We start from the raw sequence: 13236 nt of genomic DNA on the forward strand, positions 1-13236 counted from the left end.
GCCCTGTTGCACAACTACACTTTACCCAGAAGTTCGCTCCTTCCTCCTCCAGGATATTAGTGAACCCCTCTCGCGGAAAAACTTCGAGACTGTTGTTGGTTGGCCTTCTGAGGGCTGTGAGGATTGGGCTAAAGCGGGCAGATGGGCGGAGCCCAGAGGCATTTCCGCCCGTGCAATGGGCGAGGCCACCTCTGGACTCCAGCTCCCAGCATTCATTGCTTCCCGCGCCTGGGTGGACCCCGGAGAGTTGAGTTCCGGCAGCGTGGGCATCAGCCAGGAAGCTGTTTCCTCTGTCCGCCTGGCGCGGAAATGGTTGTCTTGGTTACCGGTGCTAACCGTCTCCCACCTGTGATTCCTTGTTGAGGGGCTGCAACCCGAGCCGGCGACTGCTCGAGTCTTCAAGGTGGAGTAATTGAAGCTTTCCAGGTAGCTCGAGGCTACTCCGTTTTCGCATTGGTGTAGGAATCCTTTGATGCTGCCAAATTCGGGTTTTACCCTTCACGCAACTCGTGTGGGCAGTGCCAGTCCCTCACCCTTTGTAATCCAGGTGATGTTACCTGTCTTTGATTCTCCTTTCCTTACCTACCCCTGTCCCTTTAAAAATGAGGGAAGCCGATCCAACCAGAGTTCTCAGGATTCCCCTACACACTTTTTTTTTCTAATCCTTCAGTTAAAAAAAAAAAACACTGGTATCTTCAATACCATAAGTAATTTATTATATTGTGCAGAATTAAAAGAAGGTAATTGCTGAAATTTGTGTGAAAGGGTAGAGATTTAGACTGAGGAATTTTTCTGTTACCATCTTGTTTAATTTTGCTATCTGCAAGTATGTAAAAATGTGTTTTATCTCAGTTTCCCGTTTTTAAAAAACTTCAGTGATGCAGCATTACCTGTAGAATAAATTTAGAACATATTGAAATATTCAAGGACCTCCACAGTCTTGATTATACATAAAGGACTACCCTTCTGGGTATTTCTGTTTGGGGTTGGGGGCTTGTGGGTGAAGAGTCACTACTCACTTTCACATAGGCTTGGCCCAGCCTGACTACCATTATCTCCTGAGGTTGTTTTATAGTTTCATCACCTTTATACATTCATACCTGCATGCTTTTCATTTTTGATTACTCCTCTCCAAATCCTTCAAGATAATAAATCCTCCTTCTGTATAACCTTCCCCCGACCAGCTCAGAAGTAACTTCTTTATCTTACAACATGTGTTGCTTTTATGAGTAGCATTCTTGGATACTAGCAATTTAAGGCTTTATCATTTGTCTCTTTCTTTACACCCAAGTAAGAGACCTGCCCCCAGGAACTGAGTTTTTACTTATCAAAAGTGTGGGTTCATAATAGGATTTAATGAGTTTGCTTTGATATGTTTGATTTGAGCAGTAATTTACCAATCTGTCTTAGATTTGGGGTCCTCCCATTTGCCTAATAATTTCTTAGGGAATCCTTAGTATCTCTTTGATAAACTTTCTACTTTCCACAAAGAACGTCTGAATATATTTATATGAATATTTTTTAATCTACAGAAAATTGAAATAGAATTGGAGACGAAAAGTGACCTGTAATAATTTAAAATGTCTCGAAAAGTTAGCAAGACATCAAAAATAATGAACATCTCTAGCTCCCTGGAATCTGAAGATATTAGTTTAGAAACAACAATTCCTACAGATGATATTTCCTCATCAGAAGAGCAGGATGGCAAGATCAAAATCACCAGGCAGCTAATTGAAAGGAAAGAACTGCTTCATAATATTCAGTTACTGAAAATAGAGCTATCACAGAAAAATATGATGATCGATAATTTGAAGGTTGATTATCTTACAAAGGTAAGATCATATATAAATTTTGTTATCTGTGTTGTCTTCAAACTGCAGATAAATAAGACTTAAACTTATGAGTATATAGTCTGAACTTGATACTTTTAACATTTTGCGAAAATAATTATCAGCGTTTTTTTTCTAGCCAAGTTGTTTTTCTGCTTCACTGAGAATTACCTCTGATATGACTAGTTGGGTAGGGAGAATCAAGATTATTATTACATTATTGAATCTTTTTAATCCTGTGCCATGGAGATTTGGTTTCTTTTATATCCTGCTATTTGATAGTTACTGTGTCGTAGTACCAAGTATAACAAATTCACTTACCATAGCTTTAATAAGTTATCTGCCAAATAAGAAGGAATGCCTCAGTCCTTGTTTTTCTGCCTTTTGTGGGTTTTTTTATGGTTACAGGTTTTTTTATGGTTACAGAGTATTTTATGTAAGACCTGGTAAAGTTGTCACTAGTGATAAAACAAATGTACAGTGATTTCAGAAAGACAGGAGACTTCTTAAGTCTTACTACTCTGTCTTTTGAGAAAGTCTTCTCTTTCCACAGAGAAGAGATGTGGAAGATGGTAAACCCTCCATCTTTGCTCTTGACCTCCACCTCTACCTATCTCCTCCCCTCCCATTTTGGTTCAGTTATGTCTTATCTTTTCTCTGTTAAGTCAGCCTTGGGTAGTTCTTGCCTATGTATAGGGATCATGCTGCTAGAAAGATATCTTGACCACACCTCTCTAGGAAAATGAAATGTCCTAAACCCCAAAGTCTTGATGATGTAAAGAAATCGTTTAGGTACATTTTTAAAAAACATAAATAGTTAATGTTTATTGAGTGCCTATTGTGTGCCAGACTGGTCTGTGAGCTTTTCATGTGTTATCTCATTTGACCCATACAACTCTTTGAGCTACAGGTACTTTTAGGGCATCTTCTCTGACCCATCAAATTAAATGAACTAATAGAATAAGTTAGACGGATATTTCATTAAGTATTAGTTATTATTGCAGTTATTAACTAAAACAATATTCTCGTTGTTTTCACCCTGTTTAATTTCTGTGCCTTTTACACACGTTCACAGGATTGATTACTTGCCTTGTTTGTTAGGTATTTGTCTCTCTTAATAGAGTGTGAGGTTCCTGAGAACAGGATCAGGGGACTTCTTTGTAGTCCCTTTTGTAGCTTCAGTGCGTAGAACTGTCTCTGGCACCTAGCATGTGCTTGACTCTTTCTTATATGAGTGACTGAACCCCATTCGCTCTTGAAAAAATGGAACCACAGCTGGTTAATAGCTTACCAAAGCCATTCACATAGAGGTGATGGAGCCAGGTGGGATTAACACCAAGAAGGCTAAAGCCTGTATTCCATCCAAGTAAGTCTCCTAAGACTTCCTTTTAGGTTCTTTATGGTGTCACCTACTGAGACTAGGTCACTTGATATTTTATCAGTGTATCCAGTGGTTTTCCATTTCTTTTCCTTGAGTCATATTTTTACTCCTCAAATGGATTCCCATGGTGATACTGGCTTGTGTGTCTCTACCCTTAAGATCTCCTTCACTGGAACTCACTGAAGAACCCAAGGTAGGTCTCCATTCTTTTACCCAGTCGGTCAACAAATACTCTGTTTTTTAAAATTATTTATTTATTTTTTGGTTGTGCTGGGTGTCTCTTGCTGTGTGTGACGAGTAGGGGGCCGCTCTCTAGTTGTGGTGTGAGGACTTCTTACTGCAGTAGCTTCTCTTGTAGCAGAGCACAAACTCTGGGGTGCGTAGGCTTCAGTAGTTGTGGCCGGTGGCTGGCTCACTGATTGTGGCACATGAGCTCAGCTGCCCCGTTGCATGTGGGATCTTCATAGACCAGGGATCAAACCGGTGTCCTTTGCTTTACAAAGAGGATTCTTAACCACTGGACCACCAGGGGGGCATCTCAGAATTTTTAAGGGTTGTACTCCAATTACAGTTATTATAAACATTTCTCTTGAAAATTAGTATTTTTCTTATTTTTTCCTTTACATAAATCTAAACTATATTTGTTTTAGATTTTGTTTCTTTTATAGTTTTTCCTTTTAACTCAGTGCTGTTTTTAAAATCCTCCATGTTACTACGTGTACATGCAGTCCTTTGCTGCCAGCAGCCACACAATTCTGGTGTCTACCCATCTGTTCACCCCCTCCCACAGGAATAGGCCCGCAGGTTGCCGCCAAACCCTTGCCACCACATGTGGTGTGGCCTTCTTTAGACATTTCTCTTCCAGACCTGATTTGAGCAATTCTTTGATATATATTGGAGAAGGAAATGGCAACCCACTCCAGTATTCTTGCCTGGAAAATTGCATGGGCAGAGGAGCCTGGCAGGCTATGGTCCATGGGGTTACAAAGAGTCGGCCTCGACTGAGTGACTGAGCACACTGACACATATACTCAGGAGTGGAATTTCTGGCTGCAGGGTATATGTCTACTTCATTTAAGTGTATTTCCAAATTCCTCTCCAGGGTAGCTGCCTACTCTACATTCCTGTGTTTTTTTTGTATACAAGCACTAGAGTTGTCCTGCTTGGAGACCCCTTAGGGGTAATGTATTTGCTGTCAAATATGGGAAGAAGTGAGAATCCTCATGGACAGGGGAGCCTGGTGGGTTATAGTCCATAGGGCTGCAAAGAGTCAGAAACGACTGAAGCGACTTAGCATGCATGCATGGGAAGAAGTGTTATATGGCAGAAGAATTAGTCTTTAATTCATCAAATCCAGGGCACTTGGATTATAAAACGGGCCATTACGTGTACCGCTAAGGTTAAACACTGCCAAATTAAACTGTTATGTGCTGTAGTTTGTAAGATGCATTCTGGCTTCAGAGATGAAAAGTGTGAAGATGTGTGAGTCTGGGATTGGTGAAGGAACAGTATTTTTAGCCACTCATTCATCCTCCAGAGCTTACCGATGATTGAACATCACGTATATGAAGGTGAAAATGTCACGTTCAGCATTGAAAAAAATGAATTTTCCTCCATGGACTGTAGCACCATGAAAATGGTTGGAAATCACAGGAAGGGTAGGTTTCTGCTGAATTTAACTTGTTGCTATTAACATTTAAATGGCCTGATTTTAAGTTATTGAGGTTCCTGTCATCAGAAGCTTTCAAGTAGTCCTGAATGATTGAGTGTCTTGAATATTACAGGTATTTCTTCTGTGGAAAAAGATTGAACCAGCTGTCCAGTGTTCAGCTGTTAGTATGAGAAACTTGAAAAACATTGGTTACCAGTCACAAAAGTGTGGAAACCACAGCTTAAGCAGGATAAGGATTTTGTTTCTCTGGTATAACAGAATTCTGAATATAGGCAATTTAGATCTGGTATTTACCGCTGATATCATTAGAAACCCAAGCTCCTTTTAATCTTCTGGGAGGCTGTAAAAATAGCATATGTTTTTCACCTCAAAATCACAGATGGCTGATCTGCCTCCACTGTTGTGTCCATGTGCTAGGCAGAAATAAGGAGAAGGGTGATGGGGAAATGTGGCATATGCCAAATGAACTTGTCCTTTAAAGAGCTTTCCCAGAGCTCAAGCTGATGACCTTGCTTGACTAGGACTATATAGTATATGACTATACCTAGGTACCAGGAGAGGGAGGCTGGGAAGTGTATATTTTTAACTGGACATATTGTTGCCGCTAAGTTACTTGAGAAAGAGGGAGACATGTTGGGAGACAAGTAACAGTTTTTTCCTCTCTTCAAAGTCTTTCTTAGTTCAGAAATATGTGAATCTGTATAATCTAATGTCTCTCCACACCAATATGGAAACAATATAGTGCTTATGTTTATTACAGCTTATTACTAGTGGTATGTTGTTGTTCAGTTGCCCAGTCGTGTCCGACTCTTTATGACCCCATGGACTGCAGCACACCAGGCTTCCCTGTCTTTTACTATCTTCCAGAGTTTGCTCAAACTCATGTCCATTGAGTCGGTGATGCCATCTAACCATCTCATCCCCTGTCAGCCCCTTTTCCTCCTGCCCTCAATCTTTCCCAGCATCAGGATCTTTTCCAATGAGTCGGCTTTTCACATCAGGTGGCCAAAATATTGGAGCTTCAGCATCAGTCCTTCCAATGAATATTCAGGGTTGATTTTCTTTAAGATTGACTGCTTTGATCTCCTTGCTGTCCAAGGCACTCTCAAGAGTCTTCTCCGACACCAAGTTCGAAAGCATCAATTCTTCGGTGCTCAGCCTTCTTTATGGTCCAACTGTCACATCCGTACATGAATACTGGAAAGACCATAGCTTTGACTAGATGGACCTTTGTCAGCAAAGTGCTGTCTCTGCTGTTTAATACTTTTCAAAACTAATGATATAGTTTATTACTAGGACTCATGTTGCTTTAATTTCTCCATCTTTAAAAACCCAAGCAGATTGTTCACAGGAAACTTCACAAGCATCGATTCCCACTCCCCACTCAGCTGCTTGCTGACTGAGAGCGCTGGGAGGGGAGTTGCTCAGGCCAGGCTTCCTGATCTTAGAGGACTGTTTGTTGCTCTTTCGTGCACACTTATTGCTGCCTTAATCTCCTTGCTTACTGTACTTCCTTATTCCTTTCCTCCTCACTCTTCTCGCCTGTCAGTTTTTAATGCTAATATCTCTTTTTGTTTATCTCTCGTTAATGGTCTCTGGGCTCCTTATTCTCTCGTTAATGGTCTCTGGGCTCCTTATTGCTTGGGAAGTGCTGGAGGGTATCTCCCTAGCCTGACTGTCTCTGAGTCGAGGGACTTAAATCTAGAAGTCAGTTGAAATTGTTAAAGTTCTTACCCTGAAAAAAGCAGAAGTTTCTCTCCTTGTGGTAACAGTCTTCTTGATTTGCAGAATGGTAATTATGAGGAATGTGGTCATCATTTGTTGATTTAAGACATTTTTTGAGACATGTGACCAGGAATACAACAATGAATATGACAGAGTCCCTTTTTTATGGAGATCACATTTAAGTGAGAGACATCATCAAACAACGATTAAATAAGCTGTCTTCAAAGTCATGTGATATAGCATTGCTTAGCAGTGGGAATTTTCTGCTTTAGATAGGAAGTCAGCAAACTTTCTCTGTAAAGGCCTGGGCAAGACAGTAAATATGCGTTTCAGCTCGCATATGGTCTAGTACATATTCTTCCTTCTTATTCTTTTTTTTTTCTTTTTCTTTGGCTTTAACAACTTTATAAATGTAAAACCTACTCCTAGCTTGTGTGCTATATAGGAACAGGACATGGGCAGGATTTGGCCCGTCAATTTGATATATTAACCCTTGCTTTCAATTGTGTGTTAGAGAAGCCATTTGAAGAGTTTAGGCAATTGAACTTACATGTCCTGATTTCTGTTTTCAAAATGTCACTGAAGCAATAGACTAAAAGCAGATAAGGTAGAAGAAGAAGACAGTACTAGATAATTGCCTTGTGTAAGACTCCAAGTTTTTGGCTTCATCTCCTCGAGCCATTTAAAGAGAAATAGAAGGCTGGAAGAAAACTGATGTAGAAGGTAAAATATAAGTTCTGTTTTGAACACATTAAACTTTAAATGCCAGTTAGACTCCCAGATGAAATTGTCACTTTGACTTTAGAGGAAAGTCCATGACCGGGGGTAGGTAGATGTGTGTGTGTGTGTGTGTGTGTGTGTGTGTGTGTGTGTGTGTGTGTGTGTGTGTGTGTGTTTGTATGTAATATACATCAGCATGTGAAAGTGTTAGTCGCTCAGTGACTCTTTGCGACCCCTCAGATTGCAGCTTCCAGGCTCCTCTGTCCATAGGATTCTCTAGGTAAGAATACTGGAGTGGGGTGCCATTCCCTTCTCTAGGAGATCTTCCTGACATAGGGATTGAACCCAGGTCTCCTGTGTTGTAGGCATGTAGGTACCACATGCTGCTGCTGCTGCTAAGTCGCTCCAGTTGTGTCTGACTCTGTGCGACCCCATAGATGGCAGCCCACCAGGCTCCACCGTCCCTGGGATTCTCCAGGCAAGAATACTGGAGTGGGTTGCCATTTCCTTCTCCAGTGCGTGAAAGTGAAGTCTCTCAGTCATGTCTGACTCCTAGCGACCCCATGGACTGCAGCCTACCAGGCTCCTCCATCCATGGGATTTTCCAGGCAAGAGTACTGGAGTGGGGTGCCATTGCCTTCTCCAAGGTACCACATAAAGCTTTGTTATTGGATGACATTACCTGGGGAGAGTAGAGGACCCCAAATCAAGTCAAGGGGTAGTCAAACATTAGAAATAGGGTAGAGGAAAAAAATCCATCATAGGAACCTGAGAAGCTTAAGAGGGTCCTGTGAGTTAAGGAAGAAAACCAAGAGGAGTATCACATAAAGTGAAAGAGGATGGAGTAGTCAACTCTGCCAAATCATGCTGTCATGTAAGATAAATATGCAGAAATAACCATTGGACTGGGCATTATGGAGGAGATTCATAACCTGAACAAGTATTGTTATTGGAATTGTGTGGGACAAAAACCATATGAAAGTTTTATTAAGGATTGACTTATGTTAATCTGCATATTTTAAAGGGTGAACAAGAATTGCCTGGGTTGAAAGGGAGAGGGTAAAGAATTTTTTAAATGGACTAAGAGTCAGCTCAGGTGTATGGAGACTTAAGAGAGAGCATAACATATTTGAGGAATGGCAAGCATTTATTTTGGCTAGAATAGAGTTTTCTTTTAAGCTAGTGACAACAGGCATGGTTGGCAAGGGCCAGATCAAGAAGGAGTGGTAGAGGAAGTTCCCTAGTGGTACGGTGGGTAAGAGTCCACCTGCCAATGAAGGAGATGTGGGTTCGATCCCTGGTCCAGGATCCCACATGCCATGGAGCAGCTAAGCCCCAAGAGCCAGGACTACTGAGCCCAAGTGCTGCAACTACTAAAGACCTTAACACCCCAGAGCCTGTGCTCTGCAACAAGGCACCACAGCCGGAAGCCCCCACACCACAGGGAAGAGTAGCCCCTGCTCTCCACAGCTAGAGAAAGCCCAAATGCAGCAATGAAGACCCAGAACAGCCAAAATTAAATAAATAATAAATAAGTTTAAAAAGAAAAAAAGAGTAGTGTAGAATGCCTTGAAGTTTGGAATTTATTCTGAAGACAGTGAGGATCCTCTGAAGGATTTAACACTGGGGACATACATTTTTGATAGCATTTTTAAAAGATAAGATAAAGGAAGATAGTTTTGAAGACTGGCAAAACTGAAGGCAGGGAAAGAGTTAGGAAACTGTTGTCATAATCTTGGTAAGATATGACAGGGATCCTAACTGAAGACTTGTCAGTGGATGTTAAAGAGGATGGTGTAGTTGTGACATCTTTTTATAGAATAAACTCAACAATAAAAAAACAGTGATTTCTGATCAAAATAAGCAGTGGGGGAGATGTATCAAATGTGACAGAGATTTTTTTGCTTTGGAGACCAAGGAGATGTAAAGAATATAAGATTAGGTGAGGTGGATGATTAGGTTCATTTTGGACATTTGTATCATCACCCATGTAGTAGTCAGCTGAAGATATGTAGCAGTCAGATATATGATCTACAGTATATGCAGAGTCTGGCCAGGAAAAAATTAACCTGGGCGAGGCACCAGCATATAAAGCCCAGCTGTCAAAGAGTTTTTCAGTGAGAATAGATTAAAGGGAAGAATAATCCTAATGAGAGCCTGGTAAAAAACGATTTATGAAGCAGCGGATTCAAAGCATAGTTTAAGAACTATTTGTATAAACAGGTTTTATTAAATTTGCAAATTGACCATGTTATTTACCTTTTTCTCTTGATTCAGATTGAAGAATTGGAGGAGAAACTTAATGATGCACTTCACCAAAAACAGCTACTAGCCCTGAGATTAGACAACCAATTGACTTTCCAACAAAAGGATGCCAGGTAAAAGTTTTAAAAAGCAACAATACCTATTTAGCAGTTAAAAATAATGTCATTACCTATTCATGCATGTGATTATAAGCTAAAATAGAGAAATCTTAAAGACAATAATCATTTTTACATCCAGACTAAGAAAAAACTACTTGATATAATACACAAAAATACAGAAAGCCAGAATTTGATATTCATTCAACAAATATTGCAGATATAAGTGAACCATACATGATAATGGAAGCACTCTAAACTTACCACCACTTAACTAGCTGTCTTCTTTCCTTAGCTATTTGTAAGGCCTCCTGAGGTAACTCTTTTGCCTTTTTGCATTTCCTTTTCCTGGGGATGGTCTTGATCACTGCCTCCTGTACAATGTCACAAACCTCTGTCCATAGTTTTTCAGGCACTCCGTCTATCAGATCTAATTCCTTGAATCTATTTGTCACTTCCACTGGATAATCATAAGGGATTTGATTTAGGTCATACCTGAATGGTCTAGTGGTTTTCCCTACTTTCTTCAATTTATGTCTGAATTTGGCAATAAGGAGTTCATGATCTGAGCCACAGTCAGCCCCTGGTCTTGTTTTTGCTGACTGTATAGAGCTTCTCCATCTTTGGCTGCAAAGAATATGATCAGTCTGATTTCGGTGTTGACCATCTGGTGATGTCCATGTGTAGAGTCTTCTCTTGTGTTGTTGGAAGAGGCTGTTTGCTATGACCAGTGCATTCTCTTGGAGAAGGAAATGGCAACCCACTCCAGTGCTGTTGCCTGGAAAATTCCATGGACTGAGGAGCCTGGTAGGCTACAGTCCATGGGGTCACAAAGAGTCGGGCCGACTGAGCAACTTTTTACTTTTACTTACTAATATACCATTATGGAGAAGGAACTGGCAACCCATTCCAGTATTCTTGCCTAGAGAATCCTGTGGACGGCGGAGCCTGGTGGGCTGCTGCTGTTCATGGGGTCGCGCAGAGTCGGACACGACTAAAGCGACTTAGCATGCGTGCATGCATTCTCTTGGCAAAACTCTATTAGCCTTTTCCCTGCTTCATTTTGTACTCCAAGGCCAAACTTGCCTGTTACTCCAGATAGCTCTTGACTTCCTACTTGTACATTCCAGTCCCCTATAATGAAAAGGACATCTTTTTTTGGTGTTAGTTCTAAAAGGTCTTGTAGGTCTTCACAGAACCATTGAACTTCAGCTTCTTCAGCATTACTGATTGGGGCATATACTTGGATTACCGTGATATTGAATGGTTTGCCTTGGAAACGAACAGAGATCACAGCAAACTGTGGAAAATTCTTAAAGAGACAGGAATACCAGACCACCTTACCTGCCTCCTGAGAAATCTGTATGCATGTCAAGAAGCAACAGTTAGCACTGGTTGTGGAACAACAGACTGGTTCCAAATCGGGAAAGGAGTATGTCAAGGCTGTATATTTTCACCCTGCATATTTAACTTATATGCAGAATACATCATGCGAAATGCCAGGCTGGATAAAGCACAAGCTGGAATCAAGATTGCTAGGAGAAATATCAATAACCTCAGATACACAGATGACACCACCCTTATGGCAGAAAGAGGAACTGAAGAGCCTGTTGATGAAAATGAAAGAGGAGAGTGAAAAAACTGGATTAAAACTCAACATTCAGGAAACAAAGATCATGGCATCCGGCCCTATCACTTCATGGCAAATAGATGGGGAAACAGTGGCAGATTTTATTTTTTTGGGCTCCAAAATCACGGCAGATGGTGATTGCAGCCATGCAGTTAAAAGAGGCTTACTCCTTGGAAGCAAAGTTATGACCAGCCTAGACAGCATATTAAAAAGCAGAGACATTACTTTGCCAACAAAGGTCCATCTAGTCAAAGCTGTGGTTTTTCCAGTGGTCATGTGTGGGTGTGAGAGCTGGACTATAAAGAAAGCTGAGAACCGAAGAATTGATGCTTTTGAACTGTGGTGTTGGAGAAGACTCTTGAGAGTCCTTTGGACTGCAAGGAGACCCAACCAGTCAATCCTAAAGGAGATAAGTCCTGAGTGTTCATTGGAAGGGCTGATGTTGAAGCTAAAACTCCAATACTTTGGCCACCTGATGTGAAGAACTGACTCATTTGAAAAGACCCTGATGCTGGGAAAGATTGAGGGCAGGAGGAGAAGGGGACGACAGAGGATGAGATGGTTGGGTGGCATCACCGACTCAACGGACATGAGTTTGAGCAAGCTCTGTGAGTTGGTGATGGACAGGGAAGCCTGGCATGCTGTAGTCCATGGGGCCGCAAAGAATTGAACACAACTGAGTGACTGAACAGAACTGAACCGGCTGTCTTAACCTTTCTTCATTTGCTTTGTAGAAAGTATTGATGTATCCTGTGGCCCATTGGATTCTTTTGGGCTAAATTACCTTCTGTTTGCCTGCTTATTTTCTCCAGCTCAGTTGTGTGCTTATCCAAAGTTCCTTGTATTTATTCTCAAACATACCTATGCCAATTGTGCTTACTATATTTCTATAACTTAATTAAAATTGTATTTGAAAATGAATACAAAGGTATATACATTTCTTTGCAAATTATAATGAATTCTTTGGAATGATTCAATAAAAGTGAGTAACTAAAACATAGTCAAATAAGTGTAAGCAAGAGATGTTTAGAGATTAGGGGCAGAAATCAAATCTATAAAAGATATGCTCAGATTTCTTCTCAAGTGTCTTTTTAAAAGGTCTCCTGACATTGTAAAGAATTTGAACTTGGAAATCACGAGAAATGATTTACAGAAAAACAAGGCACTTGGCCACATGACAAAAAAATCTAGACCCCGGGGGAAAAAATGTTTCAGATGAATGTTTATTTCTGTATTTTAATTAGAGATAAATGTAAAAGTAGGCATCTTGTCCGTTTATAAGATTTTACTATTTAGCTGATATATTAAAAAATTATGACCAGTTATCAGCCACTATCACATTAGATCAGTGTGGTTCTCAAATTTGACCATGCATCAGAGCCACCTGGAGGGTTTGTGGGAAAAGACTGTTGGGCACACTCTGGGATTCTGCCTTGGGTTGGGCCCTGAGAATTTGCATTTCTTCCAACACCTCAGATGATGTGAGTGCTGCTGCTGGCTTGTGGGTAACACTTTGAAAACCACAGCATTGGGTGATAGGGCTTCTATTCTAGTTCTTTAGACATTGATCAAATTCAATGAAGAGGAGAGGGCAGTTAGGAGGCTATTGCTGTAATCCTCTTGATAGTGGTAAAAAGAGGTTGGATTCTGAATATATTTTAAAGGTAAAGCCAGTAGGATGTCCTAATGGATTCAGTGTGGGGTTTAGGAGAGAAAGAGGAATCAAGGATTGTACCAATTCTTGGCCTAAATAAACCAAAGGATGGAGTTGCTGTCAACTAAGATGGTAAAACCATAATGGAATAGGTTTGTGAGTGAAAAGCAGGAGTTTAATTTGGAACACGTTAAGTTAGAGTTATTGTATTAGACATCCATGTGGATATATATGAGAAGTCTGATCTAGAGAGATAAATCTGGGA

General features: G+C 40.7%; 1 protein-coding gene across 10 annotated transcripts in view; it reads left to right on the top strand.

The window, feature by feature from the left end:
* The first annotated feature begins 241 nt into the window (after nucleotides 1-241).
* Nucleotides 242-13236, top strand: part of PIBF1 (progesterone immunomodulatory binding factor 1) — a 205802-nt gene continuing 192807 nt past the window's right edge. For 4 of the 10 annotated variants that reach the window (XM_081550927.1, XM_081550922.1, XM_081550929.1 and 1 more), the window contains exons 1-3: nucleotides 242-547; nucleotides 1533-1832; nucleotides 9605-9705. In XM_081550927.1, coding sequence (XP_081407053.1) covers nucleotides 1581-1832; nucleotides 9605-9705 — 353 coding nt within the window. In that variant the 5' untranslated portion in view covers nucleotides 242-547; nucleotides 1533-1580. The remainder of the gene's footprint in view (nucleotides 548-1532; nucleotides 1833-9604; nucleotides 9706-13236) is intronic. The other 6 variants (XM_081550926.1, XM_081550921.1, XM_081550924.1 and 3 more) reach the window with 2 other exon arrangements.

Source organism: Giraffa tippelskirchi, chromosome 12, assembly GCF_054371585.1.
Source record: "Giraffa tippelskirchi isolate mGirTip1 chromosome 12, T2T-mGirTip1v1.2.pri, whole genome shotgun sequence".
Taxonomy (NCBI): Eukaryota; Metazoa; Chordata; class Mammalia; order Artiodactyla; family Giraffidae; genus Giraffa; species Giraffa tippelskirchi.